At 24.1% G+C, this 23,950-nt stretch overlaps 1 protein-coding gene across 3 annotated transcripts in view; it reads right to left on the reverse strand.

Annotated features, from left to right (window-relative positions):
• Positions 1-11,360: 11,360 nt before the first annotated feature.
• Positions 11,361-23,950, reverse strand: part of LOC113561116 (probable G-protein coupled receptor CG31760) — a 126,578-nt gene continuing 113,988 nt past the window's right edge. The window contains exons 6-13 of one of the 3 annotated variants that reach the window (XM_026967343.1): positions 22,301-22,369; positions 21,305-21,414; positions 19,783-19,997; positions 19,301-19,439; positions 15,538-15,643; positions 13,078-13,227; positions 11,904-12,111; positions 11,361-11,688 (exon numbers count right to left, since the gene is read on the reverse strand). In XM_026967343.1, the coding sequence (XP_026823144.1) occupies positions 11,681-11,688; positions 11,904-12,111; positions 13,078-13,227; positions 15,538-15,643; positions 19,301-19,439; positions 19,783-19,997; positions 21,305-21,414; positions 22,301-22,369 (1,005 nt within the window). In that variant the 3' untranslated portion in view covers positions 11,361-11,680. Of the gene's footprint in view, positions 12,112-13,077; positions 13,228-15,537; positions 15,644-19,300; positions 19,440-19,782; positions 19,998-21,304; positions 21,415-22,300; positions 22,370-23,950 lie in introns of all 3 variants that reach the window. The other 2 variants (XM_026967342.1, XM_026967344.1) reach the window with 2 other exon arrangements.

A 23,950-nucleotide genomic window follows, 5' to 3' on the forward strand; every position in this document is an offset into this window, starting at 1 on the left:
TACACATGTTTTTGCTGTTTTTGGCAAATAAACTCTCTATCGACGAGAAATAAAACTAGTTTTCTTGCAAAACCTAATTTATTTCTAAAATTTAGTAACAATCGGTTTATAATATATGTAAAAATAATATATTTTTTTTTATTACAAGTATAATACATTATTTATAATAATTATTATTAAAAAATATTCAAATGTGCATTAAGGGCAATAAGCATATTTTTATAATATTGTGTAATGTTTATATTATATTTTTTAGGAAATCAACACCTAGGACCATATTTATTTTATAATTCTATTTATATTTTATAAGCTAAAAAAAATAAAACATTACGTAAGAGATGATTTCGATTTTTACTGATACCTAATATAATACATGATAAAATAATCAACAATAAATAATATTTTCAATAGTCAATACGTTAAATTTATTTCTTACTAACTGACAGAATTTTTATTTGTATAATAATATATTATGTGATATCAATGATAAAAGCGATCGATATTATTAAGAGATGTGCTGTTATAAAAAGTGTACACGATAGCCTTTGGATGTAGAGAAAACGCAGTCGTGCGTTTGCAAGAGGAAATCCGATCATTGAAAAGACACGATAAAATAACAGTGATAAAAATGACACGAATAGACGACAAATCGAAATTCTGTAATACAATTTTTGTAAGCTTTTGCAATCTTCATGAAAAAAAAAATTAGCTTTATACTCATTATTAGCTAGACTATATTATACTGATTATATTTTTATTAACATTACAATGATAACAGCCAATTATTTGTCATTAAATTAACTTAAATTATTAGTTATAACTTAGAGGTCCTAATATAATGATGTTTTTTTTTTTGCATTTTAATTTCTTTATTTTTTTTTTAACTATAAACTATCTAAAAACGATTAGATGTTAGAAATCTATTTATATGTTTAAAAAAAATATATACATAATATATATTATAAATTTAAAAATGATTAATGCTTGTGACGAATTATATATATACTTAGTAGTTAGTAAAATATACTATGTATCGGCATTTTGTCAACATTTGAAAGTAAGTATATAATATTATAATTATTTTGTAGATTGTTTAGTATCGCAAGTAAAAACCTCACTTAAAATTAAATTTACTCACGTACACAAATACATTAAGCAGCTATTGTGGATTTAAAAAAGTTATTATAGTAATAATTATAAAAATTGGTAGTAAATAATTAATAACATTATTTATTAAAAAGAAGCAAATATTATCAAAAACAACTTTTATGAATCTATAATACTTTAAATTCAGTTGATTTCGTTTGATTTTTTTTGCATTTCATTTTTGAGTTACATACAATATTTTAAACGACATTTTATTTTTTTCAAGATGTTATTGGGATAGGACAATAATCAATAAGAAAAAATGTTTACCAGATGTATTTTATCGCGTGAAATTTGTTTGTTGACTGATTTTATAGTGAGGTTAGTATGATATGTTATATGTTATATAAGTTTTATTTTTTTTCTAATAATCGCGAGTGGGGGGGGGTCAATTATCACCATAATAAAATGGTCACATACACTTAGTGAATTGTTTTATACCAACTAGAACTTATACATATAACTTCAATCAAAACTTAAATTTTCATAATTTATTATCTAACACTACATGTTTTTTTTAAATGTCCATAATGTATAAGATGTTTAAGATTTTAGAATTATATCACGTTTCTGTATACTTCCTAATTGACTTTAAATTATAATTAAATAATTTATTAAATTATACCTCTTTATTAAATTTATTAATTCCGTTATTAAAATTAAATGACATAGGTACATTTAATTATACGATTGTAATTAAATGTAGTTTTTTAGGCTATTATTAATATTGTTGATATGTTTTACGTAATAAAAATATAAATTAAATTTGTGTTCCAGAATTTTTGTAAAAATCAATTTTAAGTACATCGAAATCAAAAGGTATATACATAGTTATTTTTAAACAAATATATTTTGTTACTTAATATTTGTTTTAAATCTATACAAACTAAAAATGTTATTCATCTGATAATGTGTTAGTAATCAACCTTTTTTTTAATTACAAGTTAATTATATATTTTTTAAATTTTTAAGTTCGCCTATACTCTATAGTGAAAATAAAATTACTGCTTCGTTAAATAATATTTGAGAAATAAAATTAGACAGCAAGATGCGTATTGAATGTATAAAATATAGACAATATTATAGTATATTATTACATTACGATTCCTGTATAAAAGGTTTGTGTATGGTTTTCGTTCAACTGATAGATCATAATAATATTATACATACAATATTCAATAAGTCTTATTAGAGTAAAGTTAATGAAACGTTAATAAAAAATAAAGGTACACACTGAAATCTTCTATAAGTACAGGTCTACAGTACTCATAGTTTATAATATTAATTCAGGTTCACGCACACATTTTGCATTAAAATTTCGACTCACTTTGTGCACCAGCGAATATTGTGCACATCGTCATAATTCGGAAATTACTGCCTTCAGTAGACGATTTTCATTTTAATTTCCTCGTTAAAAAAAAAATCTAACCGTCACGCTCGCATAGCACACAAAACACTGGGCGTTATCGATTGGTCTTGATTTTTAAAGATTCGAATACATTATAATTATTTAATGTCTTGCAAAGTTTTCAGTTCCATGCGCTATAAAGCTGTATAAGTCACCAGTATTTTTCAATTTGTCTTAAGCCATTTCCATTTAATAGTTTATAAACCAGTAGTATGAAAATGCATTTACTCATAATAACAATATATACACATTTTATATTACTGCATGCTTACAGCTTACTAACTGCTAAACGTCAAACACATAAAACTACCACGTGTATAGTCACTTAAAACTATAAGGTATAACCACGGTACATTTATAATTTATAAAGACCTAATGCCACGCGTTCTATGTATTTAGTATATACCTACCGATGTGTTGGCAAATTCTGAAAATATAATATAATAACGTGTCATAATCGTGTTTGTACAGTGGAAATATAATTTTATAATAGTTATATAGAACACGACATTTTACAGTATTAGAACCACTAACAAGTTTTTTTTTAACCGTATTAAAGTTGATATTTTTTCAAAAATAACACAATATGACGTATACTTTGATATGTCTAAATAATACCGTAAGTAGTGGGTTTTTGTTATGACTCTGAGATATTCAAAATATATCATCATTATACGTCTTATAAATTTATCGACGTTGCAATTTCGTTTTAATTATTTTTTTTTTATCAATAGTGCAAGTTAATACTATTGTATAATTCAATACAATTTTAGTCATAATCGAGAACAAAAAATGTTCGTTGTTACCACCTTTAAAACGCACAAATCTATCGACTTTTCTCTTGTGTTATAATTATACGGTCTTACGGTTGATTGCGATATTTTGTGGTTTTTATCTTTTGATTACATGTTATATCGTACAGTTTTTCAACATTACAATCAATCATGATTAATCGATCATTAAGTGCACCATTTTATTTTTCGGACTTTATACATGCTGTTTTGAAAAGTTCAAGGTCTACCAATAATACTGATATGCAACGTGTGTTACAACATGTACGGTTTTTTGGGTATCGAAAGGCAAAATAAAACAAGATTATGGTGACGGTATTACTCTAATACTCAATATTTCAATTTCTCCAAGGTCTGTTGACAAAGACTCAGGTCATAAAATGTTTTTTCTCATTTTATGACAATACCGGAGTTTGTGATAATCATTCCTATTGTTATTACTATTAGCTAACTTGACTATATTACTATTTATTATATCCATGTGTTTTGTTGTTATATAATAAACTAAATTATTTATATTTTATAATACAGTTGTTGAGTTATAGTAAATTTTTGTTAAAAGCTAAAAAAATATATAAAAATATAATCATTACTACGAGAATCCTTAAAGACAAATTTTGACATGTAAATAAAATAAATTATATCATCGAAATATAAATATACTATTTTACTGAACACATATTGTTATATTTCTTGTATATAATTTATAGTATAATAACCTAAAGTACGATAACAATGTGATTATTCAAGTTTAGTCAAATAATAACATTAGGTACTTGATGAATTTAAGTACATATTATGATATTATTTTAATTGGTATTGTATGAAATAAAAAAATAATATAATATTTTTGAATATACTATTGTATCCAAAATGAAGACGTTACATTAGGGCGTGTGCCGTGTATACAAATATTTTTTACTGTTAGTTAAGAGCGCACTTGATACTATAGGGTAAGGTAATTCTTTGTGTGTGTTCGGGTATGCATTATACATTTACATGTATAATAACATATACATTATTACAATAAGTATATTTTATAACCAACCTCATGATTCGTTAAATTTACTTATATAAATATTTTTCAACATGATAATAAATATATTGATAGATATATGACTCAAATATTAGATTAAACTATAATTCCGATTTTACTGCAGACATATATAAAACAATTAGCCTAAAATACATTAGCTACACCAATACACATTATCATTATACAGTCAAACGTCAATTAATTTACCATTTTATCAAAAATCGACAATAATTGAATGATAAGAAAGTTTATATTAGGTACTATAACTCATAACACAGGGTCAAAGAATACAGCTTTTCTCACATTATTTTATACAACAACCTTTTTTTCAGCAATAACTACGTGAATTTATTTACCTATCTACTGTCTAATATTTGAACGGATTTTCAGTTCCAATCGCAATAAATTAATAAAATGTCATGTTTTCTATTTATCTATAATAATCACTCAATTATTAATCACTACAAATCACATTAATGGATTGTATATAGTTATATTTTTTTCATGCTAAAATGGAAGTGCATAGTACATTTTATACAATACATTGTTTTATCAGTTCTGCTTTGACTCAGTTTATAATATATTAAAAACTAATCAAGAGCATTAACAACATAAATTCGCTGATTTCACTATGTAAAATAAGCTATTAACATCGATTGCTACCTCCATTGCTAAGAGAAATGTATCATTATTTAATTACTTCCTAAATATCTAGGTAACTTTAATTAAAAATAATATATTTTTTTTCAAAACTTAGTAGATACAACGAACACGAAATTATCACGAAATCACAAAAGTGCAATTCCTATTTTATATTCAGATACATAGAACGAACACCATTTAAACCAAGTAAATTTAATATAACACAACGAATTACTTAATAAATATGATTGCTTTTTCCACAATTCTTTTCACCATTTCTGTGTATATAATATACATAAAGACTAAAAGCAATAGGTAGATAAAAGTTTTACCACGAAAAAAATTAATTAATTTTAAACGTGTCAACTATAAATCAATGGCGATACAATTGTGTTCACATTATAGTTGCATGGATATTAATTCTTCCGAGTACAAATTCAGTATGGAATATATTATTATATTATTACTATAATATATTCGTACTAGGAACATAAATTGCATTAATATTATTCATTAAAAAAATCCGGAAAAAGGTGACGGAGAAAAAAATTATTGGAAATATACGCACTGTCTAGATAGAATAAAAATGATAATGTTTATAATGGGGTAGGTACAATATGATTGTCACGCCATTTATCGATCACGTTGCATCTGTTATTTGTATTAACTTAAATTTTTACACAAAATGACATGACAGCAGTGTCGCGTTTAACTCTGAGAGGTTACACTTCAAAACAGTCATACGTACCATACTGTTATAACGGATGTACATATAAATTATACTATGAACAGAACTCGCAAAGCCCCGTGGTCAACACGATTTTATACATTGATAATAATGTAATAACATTATATGTGTGTGTGTGTGTGTGTGTGTGCGGTTTTTTTTGTAGTATCGTGGAAAAATGCGTGTTTTTTATTGTTATCCCTTCGCGTATACCTAACTGTGTCAATGTGTTTTATACAACACATAGACACCTATTATTGTTTTCTCGTCAAAGCACGGTGACGACGAATGGTTTCTTTAACGACGTTTTATTTATTTTTTATACGGTCTCATCGGCGTGGCATTTTATTTTCACTCTCCGCCCGTCCCCGACTTTAACCGACACTCAGATTCGATGACTTGAGATTTTTTCGATCGACCTAACCCATCACCGGGTACGTGATGATACGTAAGGCCGAAAGCAACAATAACGATGGCAATCCGACGTGGTTACTCGCGGTGATATACCGATATAAAATAATAGATTGTGCCTCGTGGACGATTTATCTGGCCGACAAATCTGACGTGGAAATTCAGAACCACATAATATTATTAAAATATTTATACCATTTGTCAACTACAAGCACCGGGATATATATTATCTTATACAGCGGTGTTTTTTTTTTACACGCAGTAGAACAAAGCTTTGGTAAATTCATCATTATATTATATAATATACACCTTTTATATGTGCGCGCGCGCGTGTGTGTGTTTTTAAATTAATGTTATTTTATTTACTTCCAATCGCAATATTATGCTGGCTTCGATTTTTCTTTCAGTATGAAATATCCGAAGAAAAATGTAATACATACCATAATGTATATAATACAGTAGCGTTGTACCTGCGTATATCTACAGTATAATTATTATGTTATGACTTATGATTGTACAGTACTCGACTTTTCCCTTTTTTCTTTTATCGACTATTGTCGTGATGCTTTTAAATTCCCACTCGATTTTACAACATCACGATAAGTCATAAGTCCACATCTTCGTTTTGTATTTTTATTTTCCATTCATTTATTAGTGCGGTACATGAACATTTGCACAAAACAAAGCGACGTCGCAATAATCCAATCCCTGGCATAGCTTATTCAGTACATCGGATAAACTGTAGAATTATATAGGATAACAGATAGCTACCATCGTAGTTCGTTGAAAATTATTACTTTGATGTATTAATATATATATATGACTGATGGACCATCGAAGATGGGGTGAGAATGAATATTGAGTGATGTCTCGCGACGAGGTATGCCTACAGTAGTTGTCGGCTATTGTGGCGGACAGGGACGACCAGCGTGGCAACGTGACGTTTATGTTTAACATCAAAATAAAAAATATATAATTATTTTATAATGATCATTTTGAAAGAATTTAATTTCATAGCTACAACGGTAACTACGTGCAAAAAAAAATTGATCCTGACAGCGTTGATGACACGATGGTTATCGTAAGTACAATATTGCAAATTATATTTTATTTATGTTTTTTTTATATGTTTTATATTTATTTTTTCAACATTATTGCATAATATTATACAGCTTATTAAATTCTTTTTAAGGTACACACAATTACGCGTACACAAAATACACGTACAATTTTTTTTTAAATTTTTTTTTTCAATAAGTACAAAATATTTTGTAAATTACAATATGGTTTATTACGAGAATATAATATAACAATATAATTTCTTAGAAAACTGATTTTTAATAGTCTTTTAAATTCCTATAAAACACATAAAATAATGAGACAAACTTACAATAGCAATTTATTTTAAATATATTATAAACAATCTAAAACCAGTAAAACCTTTGTCTTTTTATCGGTGAATAATATCCATAGGTACATATAGTTGTATAAATATACTATTATTTTATTCAATACATTGAAAAAAATATATATTGTTGAATTGTATTATAACATACTATATTTAATTATCTATGTGTATTACTATTTATTAGTTAAAACTTAAAATATAGTAAATTACATGATAATTTTGTAATAAAAAATAATTTAATAATAATTTCAAATAGGAGATTTTCAGAAAACATTTTACAATAATATTATTTTTCCACGTACAAACATAAAATAAATTGTATGAACAAAACGCGAGTAGGAGAATACGCCTGTATACAAAACCATATTATCTTTTCGTAGATACATTTTCAAAATATTAAAGATAGGGATCCATTTTGTTTGAATTTTCTATCTCAGGTACGGTATTCAAGTAGTGTCCCTCCCAGCGTGTAATGTCACCATACTACATGTCTGAAGAAAAAAATATACAAAACTATTGTCGATTTTTGTTTAGTTATTCTCTTTTTTCATTTTTCTTTTTGTTCTTACTTAGTTTTCCACTAGAATTGCTTACAAAATGTACAGATAATCCTCTACACCCCAGACTAACACAAGAATGAATATCAGAGAAACAACAACAAAAAAAAAAAAAAAAATCAAACAATAACTCGAATCATTACAGTTGGTCAATATTATAATTGAAACATATCGACTTCTGCGATTGAAAATATATTATATTTATGTACTGTTAAATTACACGGATATCGAATACAATGTGTACTTGTTACTTGTTTTGTCGGGCATACAATAACAAGTAAACCGTACTGGGCGACCGCGTTTTACATTTTATCGGTAATACACAATGAGAATATAGATATTAGAGAATCAATTTATTACAGTTGTGTTAATATACTACAGTTGTATTATCATATGCTTAGTAAAAAAGTATTAAAAACTTTTTGTAGAGATTTTTGCATCTAATAATCATCTATTATATTTATTTATAAAAAGCAATGGCAATATCGACAGCTAAAATTTGATTTCGAAATACGCATACGTCAGTTATATAATAAGAAAAAATATTATTACATTTGAAGATCTCAGATAAATTGTATTTTTTTTTTTTTTTATGTAATATATAAAATGTTAAACGTAATCATTGTTTTAGTTAGTTTTGTTTTCATGACTTGTAGTTAACTGATTCTGAATTTACCAATTGGACCTGCTTGAAAATGTAACATATATTCAATTTTAAAAGCGGTGCAAAAAAAGTCAAATTTACAACAACGAAAAATACGATTGAGACCAATCAATTCATAGAAATGTTAGAAATCGTACAAATAATCAAAGTTTTATCTGGTAAAGTCACCGGAGAGTTTATAATTGAGAATAGTCACGATAATATCAAGGTAAATAATAAATGGGAAACAGCTAAATCGACCAGACTACTGGAGTACTCGATAAGAACGCGTATAATTCAATTATAAATAATAATACACATACATATTATTGCCACTGACCAAAAATAGTGGTAAAATTGACATTGACACGTGGTCGTTATTTTTCCACGCGTCCGATACAGTCGGGTTTTTAATCAAACCGACGTCTGCACGAACGATCGCGTGTTAATTATACACAACTGCCTGGCAAACGCGTCGAGTTTATTATGTAATTTGCGTCCGGGAAAACGTTGAACAAAAAATTAAAATAGGTAAACCGTGACATCGCTATAACGAGCAATATGTTTTGTTATATAAATTGCATTTAAGACGTTTATATGCATACTTAAACTAATGGGTGTTTTGCGCGAATCGTGTTTCGGTGACGTTTCCACGGTCTCGGCAGTTGTTGTCAAATTATACGAACAATTCTCACCCTTGATCCAGCGCGCCCTTATAATGCGTTCGCCGCACGCAGAGACGAAACCAAACAGCGCGGCCGTTGACCAAATTATATTATTATGATTATTCCACCGGCGCTAGAACGCCGTACCAGCGTCCCGGCAAAGTATTCTAATTTCTAATAAATTATTATTGTTCGCCGTAAACGTCGGACGAGAAATCTCATCACTGTTTTGCACGTCGCATTGTTCATTTCTTATGCGGTTCATTGCGCGGATTAATTATTATCGTACACAGATTAAAACCGTGAGAAGTTTTTACGTACGTGTGTGTGTGTGTGCGTGTATTTGTGTGACACAAATATTACGGAAAATCAGTAAAACCACTCATCAATTTTACAATGAGACAATGTCTCGTATTGTTCCGTAGTAGTCTTTAATCGTTTTAGGTGACTATACTATGATGTATTATTGTTCTATACATGCGTGTGCAAATGATAAACCTATATTGCTATATTTTTACCGATCCATTCACATTTTAAAATATATTGATTGAATTCGAGGTACGTCACGTACAATTTTAAAATTAAAAATATATTGCGAAAAACTTTTAAGGAAGTTTCTAATGAAAAATATTTTGTTGTAATAATATTATGCGTGGAGTTGTTCGTGAAACCGTGGATGTAAAAGGTAAAGAAGAATTAATAAGGATATGTAAACACGGTTCGATTAAATTAAATTAACAAAATAACAAAATATATTAATTTATTACTGCGATTGAGTAGGTGTAGTAAAACTTTCTATAAAGAAAGTAAGAATAAAATAAATATTGTATATTTTATAATTTATAATATTAAATCATTAATTACAATTGATATAAAATACTGTATATTTTAAATTTATTAATTTTATGAAATTAATAAGAGCATAAAATCATTTTAAAACACTTAAAACATCAGTGGTGGGTCAAATATTTTAACAGGATTCTATAAAATAAGGTTTACTATCGTAAATATTTAATACTGATTTTAAATTTCAGTAATAATTATAGTACGATTAATGATAAAAAAGAAAAAAATATATCCACTATAATATAATATTTATGTAGTAGATATTACAAATAACTTATCATATAAATGGTATTTTATTTCAAACTTTAAATGGCACTAATTAAATAATTGAGTATATTAAAAGTTACATTCAAATTATTACATGTATGTGATAATTATTTTTACACAAAGATCTACTGGCCCGTACATATTTATTGTAAGTTCGTTTCATTTATAATGAAAATATAAAATAACTATAGATTTATTTTGTTATTGTATTATGAAACTATTTATAAATTATTGTTGAATTTTTAAGTAAATGGATAATAATAATTGTATCAGTTTTCTGATTTAATGTATTATACATAGAGTAACACAGTTTATTATTTATTTTTTATGAAATTGGTGTCTGTAATATATTATATTATTATATTATAATTATTATGTTTATGACAATGATAAAGTACCAGGTGAGCAAATTGCTTTTAATATTGTAAATTTTAAGATATTATTTAATCGTACTACTCGTATGATTTCATTATAATTGATTACAATGTATTTTTTACTTACAAATTATACACATTTTGTATAAATAAATTAAAATAATAATATTTAATACCTATATCTTATATAAGTGTGAATGCAGGTTAATTGATGTTTTTCGACTAAAAATTAGTATAATATAATATAACATGGTTTATATATTTTTAGAAGGGAAGATAATATTTATTTTATATTAATGTAAATCAAATAAATACACTTCTAACTGTAAAAAATTAAATAACAGAGAAAATAGTTATTATCATAAAAACAATATACAAGAAACAAGTTATGTTTTATACATAAATAATTATTTAAATTAATATAACATAGATTTTCTGATATAAAACAAATCAACGCTATAATATTAGGAATATTTTCAACTATCGAATAAATCGTTTTGATAGAATGATTTTCACTTTATTATAATAATTGTATTGAATAAGGAACTAATAGGTAGGTATTTAATAGGCATTTATTATGTGATATGACTATACCGTAGTCTGATATTTAAAGTATTTTTATTCTGAGTTGGTTATACTCATCTGTCTACATACAACAAGATTGTTTTAAATACTATGTATCTACGACTATAGTCCATCTTCATTTGCATTTTTCAAATAGTTTCAACTGCTAACTGGTTAGTTGTTATCACCAGAACATCAAAAATCTAGTAAGTATTAAAATATGAGATAATTAAACAGTGCAAATGAATACAGCTAAAATAAAAAACAAAAATTTAGGATCACAAATGAAAATATTTCACAGAAAAAAACGACGGAAAATCACTATTCGGTGTATTGAGCCACTATTTAACTTCAATCACATAGTTAAAAAAATTATCATTTTAATGAATTTAAAATATAACTTAATGTTTTTTTGTACATGATTCGTCTTTATTGCTGTCCACTTTGATCACGCAGCCATTGCCCAAGGCCAATTTCTGCTGTAATTCTTCACTTTCGCCCAGTTTAGAGTTTTTCATTACTTCCAACATAGCCTGTAGTCTCAATACATAGTCTGAATACGCCGGCCCACACTTGAGAAACTCTTCTATAAGGTTCTCTATGGTAGTTCTTAAAATTCGAATTTCCTGTAAATATATTATTGTGAACAAAATTAAGACTATTTAAAATATTTAGAATAAATTGAATAGTTTTTATTTTTACTTTATGTATTTCTTACATGTTGTATACATATATAGTGTATTAATAATTTTATTAGTTATATATTTATATTTAATGGAATAAAATGCTTTGAAAGGAATTAACTAAAATATTATGAAGACGATACAACCACGTGTGTTATTTTTATTTTACTAACATATAACTTAACTAATTTTCGTTGAATAGAATCGATTTAATGTATTAAGTTTAATGTTAGCTTTAATAATAAAGTTAATTGACCTAAGATCAAACTTAAAGGTGAAAACTTTATTACTTATCACTTTTTAGTTTATTTAATATTTTAATTCTTAAGCAAGTTATAAGGAAATAAAATACTAAACAACTATACAAAAAAATATCTACGAATTAAAAGATAGTTATTTCTGGAAACTGAATAATATAATTATGTTGGTTGATCCAATAATACAATACCGATAGTATGGATATCTCCAAAAACTGATGAGACTACCGGTAAAATGATTTTCCTAAATTTTAGAAAAAAAAAGATGTGATACAATTATTTGCATTAGTTCTAAAGCTTAAAGATTTGTTGTCTTCATATATTCAATCTCGAATTGCAGACGTTAACCAATTCTACCAGTCGCGTTGAAAAATATCATTAACGAGACAAGATATTATACTATCTACTAATATATGGAATAAGGAAATATAGTATCATTTACATTATCTGTGCACGATATGTGTACCTATTATATTATACTTTCATAGATGTCGTAATATAATAATAATAATAATAATAATAATTAATAAACATTAACAAAAATATCGATAAAAAATGAAAAATAAATATTTTAAATAATAAAACTTAAAAGTTTATACTATAATGAAGTTTATTGTATTATTAAATGTGTATATAGTTTTTTTTTCCATACCTGGAGTTCTGTGATTTCTTTGTTGTCACTTATACTTTCATACGATGGATCAGAATGTTTTTGTTTACTATTGAACTTCAGCTTTTGTGTAGTTATTTTATGAGAAGACGTTTCTTCCACCTTGTGTTCGCCTTTGTATATTATCAAAGCCTGTAGATACACAAGTAAAAAATTATTTTAAATACCTTAAATATAAAAAAGACTTGATCAAAATTAAATGTGCGTCAAGTTAAAAATTCCATATTTTCTGAAATATTTGAATTAACAAATCAATTGAAGATGTGTCATCTAAAACAATTACCTATGTACATTTTACATTTTTACGATTAATGTAATTAAATAAATACGAAATTTAAAAAATCATACTTTATTATGATATATTACATTATAATAAAATTATTAATACGAGATTAAAATAGTGCCTCGCATAGTCATAATAAAATGTCTAATAAATAAATTTATAAATACAATATTCATGTTAATTTTTAATTGTTACTTATTTTCAATTTGTTTCGTTATGAACAAAAATACTGACTGAAATTTAAAATTTATAATATAAACGGTATTTAAGACATTAATTTCTATTACATAATTATTATTAGTTAATATTATTTGTATTATTATACGATCGATAGAAATATAGGTTAGAAAAAATAGTGTAATATTTTTCATTAAATTTCATTTTATAAAAAAAAAAAAAAAACAAATAGATAGACGCTATTGACTAAAACTGACTGAACGTCCAAATTAAAAGCTATTATTATTGTATCATGGTTTTAAACTTGTATTTTTTAGCAAAAATAAAATCCCATGAAAAATAATAGTTGATTAAAATGTAGTTATATGCAATATGCATTCGTTAAGATTAACACAACAATGCAAAATAATTGGTCTTTGGGGGAATAATATCCTTCAGTATTCTCGTAGGTAATTAGGCCTGTAGTCATAAACCAATAATTTTCAAAAAAAAAAAATTTAAATAACTAGTATCATATTTGTTTTTTGTATGTATAAGTAACGTTATCAGGATATTTAACAAAAAAAAAAAGACAATAAACAGAATTAGTTTGTTATTATCTTTACAACATGGAAATTTATTATTGTAGGATTTGTATTAAATTTCAATTTATGACGTTCCTATCAAAGTTAGGTACTACTACTGCTTCTAAATTAAGTTTTGATAAAAATATTAAAATATTTTCTATTCTTATATTTTTTTTAAAGTTTTTACTTTTTTGAATGACAATATCAAGTTTAAATTTCATATTCCAAAGCAGAATAATTTTCTGAGTATTTTGATACATAAAAATTGAATCTAGGGCGAGTAGTTTATGAGTTATACGTATTTGATGTTTAGACAAACGGAGTGGAGTGATACGGGGTACCCTGCAAAATTTTTGTCCACTACTCCGCTTGTCTAAACTTTAAATACACGTATAACTCATAAACACTCACCCTAAATTCGATTTTAATTTTTCAAAATACTCAGAAAATTATTCTGCTGTGGAATATGAAATTAAAACTCGATATTGTCATTCAAAAAAGTAAAAAACTTAAAAAAAATTTAAGGATAGAAAATATTTAAAAATATAATTTTTTAATAAGAACGTAATCTATTTAACAACTTGAAACAATGTAAAAAAATGTTTTCAAAAACATGAATACTTTTTGAAATAATGAGTGTTTTATGATAAAAGAATCACCCTGTACATAATGCATTAGAATAGCTTATTACTAATGCTTTTAATTTTTCATTGTTTTTTTTTTTTCATGTAGTATGATAACAGTAATTTATCAGGTATGTTTTCTTCATATTTTAAACTTGTAACAGATATCAAAAATTAAAAAATAATTGCATTAAACATTAATAAAAATGTGATAAACAAATATTTATAATAATATTATAATACTGATTTTCATGAAAAATTGAATTTTCTGATCTTAGTAAATTATGTAATTTTAAGGTCAATATTTAAACTTCTAAATAATTTTCAATATTATTATATTTTTTATGTTATAAAATAATTTAAATAATATATCGAATAGAAATTATAATTATGTTATTATACAAGTAATATAGTTATCGTTATTATTTGGACAGTTTAGTATTATGTAAAATGTATATCTTACTTTTAAGTAAGAAATATATTTTAATATACGTATTGCATGAATTATAATTAACTATAAAAATCGTATTATTTTTTTTTTAAATATAACTCTAACATAACTTGTAATATTTTTCTAAGTGAAGTACAGAATTACGTTAAAAATATGTAAGACAAATGTTTTATTCTATATAAAAATTACTGTCCTTTCCTCATTTATTAAAAAGTAATAACTAATTATTATAATACTTTGTAATTACTAATAACTAAGAAGTCATTGGTTCATTGGTCATACTATTTTTTTTTCTATAAACTACTCTAACTAAGTATTTTTGTACTATTTTTTTTTCTTTACCTTACTGCCAAATAAAAGTCCCAGTAATACAGTTGCCGTAAGTTGAGCGTGACAAAAAAATATGACGTATTGTAAATCTGGATTAGCTGGGTATTTTAAAAATATCCTGAAAATTGATTAAAATATATATTTTATTGAGTATATACTATATTATGACATATAAATTGTGAAAACATAAGACCACATATCCACAAATAAGTCATTTTTAAGTCAAAAGAAAAAATACTTTTTAGTTATTTTAGTATTAAACTATACTACAGATTAATTAAATACGAAATAAAGAAGTACATAAAATAAAATGTAAAATACATATCGTTAAAATATACATATTTATATAATATTATAATAGTAGAATAGTGTTTTTAATTACATATGTTAAACTTATAGCTAAGTGAAAGCAAATATTCAGAAAAAAAAATAAATTAAACGATATTTCCAAATGTAATATAATATATTTAATATTATTTGAATATTTTTGACCTGTTCAAATTTAAAAAATATAGCTTACATTACATTTAGGAAACAAAACAAAGTGAGAATATTCAAATTACCCACAAAATATTTAATACTCACTATATTTTTGATAATAAAATAAATATTATACTATACGGTTAAAATCAATATTTTTTTAAATTTTAGATTCTAAGTCATTTACTTCTGGGGCAGTAAAAATGCTTCAATTTTTAACTTTGGAAGGGAATTCAAAAGTAAAATATTCCCAGTACTTGTTTTAATAATTGAGAAAAATTAAAAAAATAAATAAGACATAATGGTAATATTTCAGCTAAAGACATTTTCGATAAAATTGATTTCTATTTAATTAAACACAAATAACTGTGGAAAAAAAAATGTTTATTTAATAATTTTCTATGCAACGTTTAGTTATACAAATATTTTATTTAAACTGGCATATGATTTTTTTTTATTAATGTCGATAAAAAAATATTCAAAATTCTTATAAATATAATTTATATCCCATATTTTATAAATTCATATAATATCTACATTAAAATATTAAAAATATAAATGTGAATATTAAACGTAAAGTTAAAATTTACGAACTACAAGTATTTTAAGTATTTTTTAATGAACAATAATTTATACAATTATTAATTTTTATAGTAGAGGTTTACAGTATTTCTCATAAGTAGTTTATAATGGAACTAAAATATAAAAATATATAAACAGTTAATTTTTAACGAACACTTGAAATTATAATTTTAAATAAATGGCATTTATAAATAATCAATAATGTTGATCGTATAATTTAAAAATATTATTCGTGAGCGCTTAACACTTTTACTCTTCCTATTTATACTAAGAACCTATTCACTTTTCATGTTTAAGGGTAATATATTATTGAATAAAATGTTAATAGCAATAATAATATACTTAACCTATTATTAATTTATATTTATTATAATAAGTTTACTGTAATTAATAAAATGTATGTTTAGACTAAAATTAAATCAACCTACTGTAATAAAATAACATTAATAATATATAACATATTGTATTATTATATTTTATTTATATTATTATAAATATAATTAATGATATTTATACTTTATAATATACATTATATATTTATAATGATATTTATATATAAATTATTTTAATAGAAATATCAAAAAACATATCATGAAGTGTATTTTGTGGTATAGGCTAATAGACTATCACCGCTCAAAATCGTCTTTCGTATGTATTGATACTTATATCATTAAATTCAAATTTAACACATCTATTACAATAACCCAGTTGACATATATAGTATAATAGTGCCTACTTTTTATTTATTATTTAAAAATAAAATTATTATTGATTTCTTAATTTTTACATTCTCGTTCATTATAATTTGTTATTAGAATATTAATGATACAATTAAAAATTGTATTATTTTTTTTAAAAATAAACATTTATCAAAACATACCTATACAAATATTTAATTTTGAGCATGAAATATTTAATAATCAAACAATTGAATACGAAATTAATTAACAGAATACGATTTCACTAAATCAAAAATATATATATATATATTTTCAAAACATTACTATAACAATATGTATTTTGTATTTCCTAATGGCCAAACATAACATCAATGAAACATTATGTAGTCAAATATTGGAATAATTGCAAAATTAAGTTCATATGTATTTTATAGTTATTGTCTACAATAACATAGTATGCTATAATAATAGCTATTTAACATGTCATCGTGGAAGTTTAAATTAAAATATTTTATTGTGTGCATTGCATTACATATATAAAATTGAAATATAAATATTCTTCGATGATAATTTAAATAATAAGTTTAATGTTTACAGTGATACGCTTATGTGGCCATGTGAATAGAAACTAATCTAAATTCCGCATGAACGATGAAATAAAATTTATCAAATTATTTCTGCGAATCATTAAAATACACTTTATTAACGTTTGTATGTCGCATATATCTATGTATTTAAATGCAACTATTAAATTAAATCCACTCATTTCAGATTGAGTGCACATTGTTTACGGAATAAATCGTAATGAAATATTATTAAAATAATATTGTTTAAATATTTGAAGTCAATATTATTATTAAAAAATAACAAAATTAATAGTCATAATATTTTTCTGATGTTAATAAATTTATATGAAAAAAATAATACAAAATTGAGATAGATGAAAGCACTTGGTTGCAGATGTATAAACATTTTTAAGCAATACAATATCGAAAAATAATTCTACGTGGAAGTAAGTTTACTAGAAAATCTAGTTTTATCTAAGAACGTCATTGTTGATACTACTTTTTTTTTTAGTAACTTTCCAGGATTCTCTCGAAAAACATTCTAAAGTTAAACTATATCACTACAACACTAACAACGGAGAAATAGAAAAAATACCATATTTTTTCCGATATAAAAAAAATAGTACCTTTTAATACTTTTTAATTAATTACAAAAAATGCATTATCTGAAATGGTATTATAAAATTAAAATTAAAATGCAATATTATTCATTGATCAAATAATAATTAAAAATAATAATATACCCTACACAATATTACAATTGATTTTATAAAATGTATTTGGTGAACGCATAATGACTATTATTATAATTGGTTTGGTTCCGAAAAAAATGCTATTTATAACAATAATTTGTCAAACTAGATTTTCAACAGTGAACGATATAATACAACTCAAGGCAATTGATGGAAATTCAAGAATTAAAAGGTATATACATGTAAATAGTTTTTTTTATATGATTAATAACTCTTTGATAATTATTTTTTTTTTAATTCAAATTTCATCAATCATGATGTTAACCTATTATTAATGACCATAAATATAATAAAAAATAATTTAATAAACGTTATTTTTAACGAAACTAAAGCTTTAAGAATATTTAAGTATAGTGTTGAATTAACATAATTTAAAATACTATTAGTAATTAAAAATGTTCGTTATTAAAACGAATACAATTGGATAAATAAAAATATAACGTACATAATTATTATTTAATTTTACTCATACATTTCCAACAATATAATATAATAATATATATTTAGTAATTTATTATGTTTATTTAAAATCATATTTTGAATAAATAAATTATAAGTTTTATTTTTAATTTTATTGTACCTAATTTATTTATTAATTATTATTATCAAATAATACACGCATTCGAACAGTTATTATAAGTATAATAGTTCAATGCATATTACATATAAATATAAAACTATTAAACTAATATGTGACAAATTATATAATACTTACATGGAAACATTAAGAAATACGGACATGATGAACTCATTATATATGGCTATAGAAATGAACCGACTTTCATTGAAAGCAGACGGCGTTTTCCGAACCATTACACACAACCGGATACCCCAAATTAAGAATAGAACTTCCACTAAAAAAAGAGAAAACATTAAAAACTTTTATAGATATTTGAATTTGAAATTTCAATTATAAATAACAATTAATCAAACTAAATTATTAACAAAATATATATTATAATATATTATAATAATTAACAAATGATTGTAAATACGAAATATTTTATGTTTTTTAGATTTAGTCTCAGATTTTTCCTTCGTTTAGTAATTTGTAATAATAGATATTGTGCATTATATAATATTATATAAAAAAATAAAATGTTTTGGACACATTCTTAGGTTTGATGTTAAAATGTATTATTTCATTAGTGCTTCAGTAGTGATGTAATAGAGTCATTAAATATAATGAATACTTACAAATAGAAAACGAGTGATCCCACCAATCTGTGGGACAAATATCTGTCTTAAGATTGTCTGCTGTGCGACCGACAATCGTGTGTGGTGGAGACACCATCGTCCTGATGAACAGTATCACGGTGACAAATGCGATCATTAGAAGCAGAAGTTTAATTAGCTGCTTGTCAGTAATGCGAACGGTCTTTGCTGAGTTCACTTTGAACACTTGAGATACTCTGTGAATGAAATAAGAAAACTATTGCTGTTTTATAATGATGTAAATTAATAAATTAACATTTGATAACACTCCTAAATTGTCTTTTTGTATCTACTCCAAAAATGTTCACGTTAAACCACTATTAAATTATAGACATTAGGGGTGTAGTGTGTATTTGTTATAAATTATATTATATAGTACAAAGCTTTAAAGACAATATCATTATTTCCTATGAATGAAATGAAATGTCAATTATCTTGTCAGTGTTTGACAAAAGTTGAAAACCAACAATTGAACTTTGCCATTTGTATGGCTTAAGAAATCAACCTAACACAATACTGAAGTCCCATATGACTCAAAATTTACAAGAATACATATTTTATGTCTTAGTATTAAACTACAGAGATCAGGGGAATAAAAAAGTTAGAGCACTGATCCAATTGTATTATATATAAACTGTTAATATAAATAGATAAACGGGAAAAAACCATTAAAATATAATATAATAATATAATTAATTTATAATAAAATATTTATTTCATATTATACAGCATATTATGTTAAACTTTAGAATGGTTTTATCAAAAAAATCGTAATTTATTTGTAATAATAGCCGTAACAAGTTTTTGTTTAATAATAAAAAAAAAGTGTATAAAATCAGTAAAGATTTTCAAAATAATAAAAAAATAATATATATTTTTAACTTTAGAATTGAGTTGCTAAATTAAAACTATGACTATTTCATTCATAATTCAATTTAATTATGCTCCGTGTTTCTTCAATAACAATATTATGTTGAGATAAAATATTTATTTTAGTATTGTGATAAATAATGTATAAGTAAATACGCTTAGCGTGTAAATATATTATTTATAAGAGTTCTCTAACAGTATCATTATCAAGATGAGTGAGTTCATGGTAATAATTTTAACAAAGCACAGTTTATATAATTAATTTAAGTTCAAAGCATGTTTAATATTATATGAACATATATAATAATATGATAAAAATAACAATCTGATCGTCATAATCATTATGAGTAAGATGATTAAATGACTGATTAATGAATATGCTTATAATATATTATTCTAATAATTCGGATTACATAAACGAAATATAAAATATATTAATACACATCTATTTGAATGAGGAAAAATCATATTTTATCAAGTTGGGGAACCCAATAAACGGATTTAGCAGATTAAAATTGAAGATAGAAGTAAACGGCTATTTATTAGTTAAGCGGAAAACAGAACCTTAAGCGAGGAATTATTTCCGAAACTGCGGGGGACCTACTATTAAAAGGAAGTAAGCGAATAAATTCACCTCCAAGTTTTCAACATGAGTGCGCCGTAAGTGAGAGAAAATCCAATTTCTCTGAGCCAAAACCTTGCAGTGCACGTCACTAGATTTGGTGTTGGATACATGACGATGATCTGCAGAAAAAAAAACAATAATAATAACAACAACACTAAAAACATAATTGCTAATTTTATAATTATTTTAACGATATTCTTGAAAAAATAGTTTAATGTTATCTTTGAAATCGGCTTATGTTGGTTAGTAAGTTAAAACAATGTCATAGTGAAAATGTTAAGTTTGAATTTATCATTAAATTATTTCTTTTTTTTATTATTCCTGTACAGCAGGTATTTAAACTGTACTAGACCAGAACAATAATATCTACTTAATCGTTTATTTATAAATTATTTTTAATTTTAATCATAATAGAATAAATTTGATCTACGTTTTAAAAATACTTAAATACGTGATTTTTATGATAAAATAATCTACACATTATTGACACTTCAATTTAGATTTTCGAAATAAATATGATTAAATACAAAAACAAAGGAGGTTTTGACACCTTTTTAACTTACGATTAGTATTCCCTTATAAACTTGGATGATTAGGATATGTAATTTTATGTCAGTGAATTGTGATTGCTTGAAAGTATTGAAGGAATTCTATTATAAATATATTTAGATTCTCCGACAGAAATGTTTTAAAATGTAGGTCGTTATGAAAAATAGAATTATGAGTATTGAAATTTAAAAGCGGTGCATTAAATTTATCAATTGAACGAAACGGTAGTGAGATATTTGCAAACTGAAATAGTTTGACATTTTTGAACTCTATTGAGATTGGATTTTTTAGCTGCACCTTCTAGTTATAGACTGTTAGCCCAAATATGTCTAAGGAGAGTTTTGTAAATTGTTATTTTCTTTTTATAGTTTGTGAAATTATGTTTGCAATATCGATAAGTTTTTTTTAATCAAAGCGCTGTATACATGTCGTGTTCTCGGTGTCGTCGTAGCTTACCGTTGTATACATAAAAAAAGCTCCCAAGATTATTATCTGTAATAACACTGGACTAGCGGCTTTTACAATCTGAAACATAAAATATGAAATTCATTCAAATTCAATTTCTGAACAATATATTTATTATCTATACTATATCATAAAAAAAAATACACGTATAATGTATATTGTATATACATACAAAATAAACACGAGATCATAGTTTGATATTATACTACAAAGTACGTGTATTATTTATAATATAATTTCAATATAAATGATATATACTTATTTCATCGAAAAGCTTTTATTTTTTTTTTTATATATTTAATGTTATCAATTGTTATGAAGTTTCAAAGAATTTAAATAATGAGAAAATTGAAATATGTCAAACAGTACCTACTCGTAAAAATAACAATAGAATTATTAGGAAATTATATTAAATTTTTTTTTTTATATATAAAATATATTTAGTTTGATATTTTATAATATATTTTGTAACAAATAAAAAATAAAAATATAACATCAATTTTAGTTTAAATATTTTGATTTATAAAATGATTTTCTTATTAAATAATAAATTTATCAAATCAAACTAGAAATACATATTTTGTATTACTGAATATTACAAAACCTAACATTTTTAAATACTTTATAACTATTTGCGTACTATTTAAGGAGTGGCGGGTGGTGATACACATTACACACTTTTGTTTTTTTATTTGAAATTAAAACCCCATTTTTCATCTATAAATTATTTATTGGTTACTATTTTTTTTTAAATGTCGATATACTAAATCAAAATTCAAGCTTTTTCATTCTAGTTTTCCTGTTATTAAAATATATTTTATATTAATCATAATGCTCCTAATAATGGTTTTAAAAATATAAATATTATATTTAATATTAGATCTAGAATTCATTATTATTAAACTATTTTTAAAAAATTATACTTATTTAAAGATTAATACCTATAAATTCCTAAAGATATCAAATTCTTATAGCTTAAACTCATTACCATGGACCTACATATTATCTATAGCAAGTAAATATAAAGTTTAACAACTCAATTCGTTCTATTTTCGATTTTGATACGTTACAATTTTCAGGAAATTTACTCACGAAGTAAATTAATGTGTAAAAGATGAATTATCATTTGAAAAACAGAATTTCGTATCTCTGTAAGATACTTCTTAAATAGTACAAACAATTTCAAGAACTCAAAAACATGGTCTAAACTCACTCTAAAGGAATATTTAAAAATTCTAAAATTCTGATTTTAAATAACTGCACCTAACCTGCTTGGTGAAATCATTTTGTATATTTAATATTTATCATATTTGTATGAAATATAGGCTTAACACGAAAAAATATGCTTAAAATTAAAATAAATGAGTAAATAATGATATAATGCAAATTAATATTTATAAATAAATAATCAATTTAAATATTCTATAGTATAAAAACATAATATAATAAATAAATATTTTTTTAAATTTTTTTCCATATAGTATATATAATACTTTTACTTGAATATGCGTTATACTTACACTTATTTACTTACTATATATATTTTACTACGTGTACACAATCTACGGTATTATATTTGTCCATAAATTTGTCTCAACATATGACATGAAAACATGGTTGAGCACTTTATGAGCATTTCCA

This window comes from Rhopalosiphum maidis, chromosome 1, assembly GCF_003676215.2.
Source record: "Rhopalosiphum maidis isolate BTI-1 chromosome 1, ASM367621v3, whole genome shotgun sequence".
In the NCBI taxonomy this organism is placed as follows: domain Eukaryota; kingdom Metazoa; phylum Arthropoda; class Insecta; order Hemiptera; family Aphididae; genus Rhopalosiphum; species Rhopalosiphum maidis.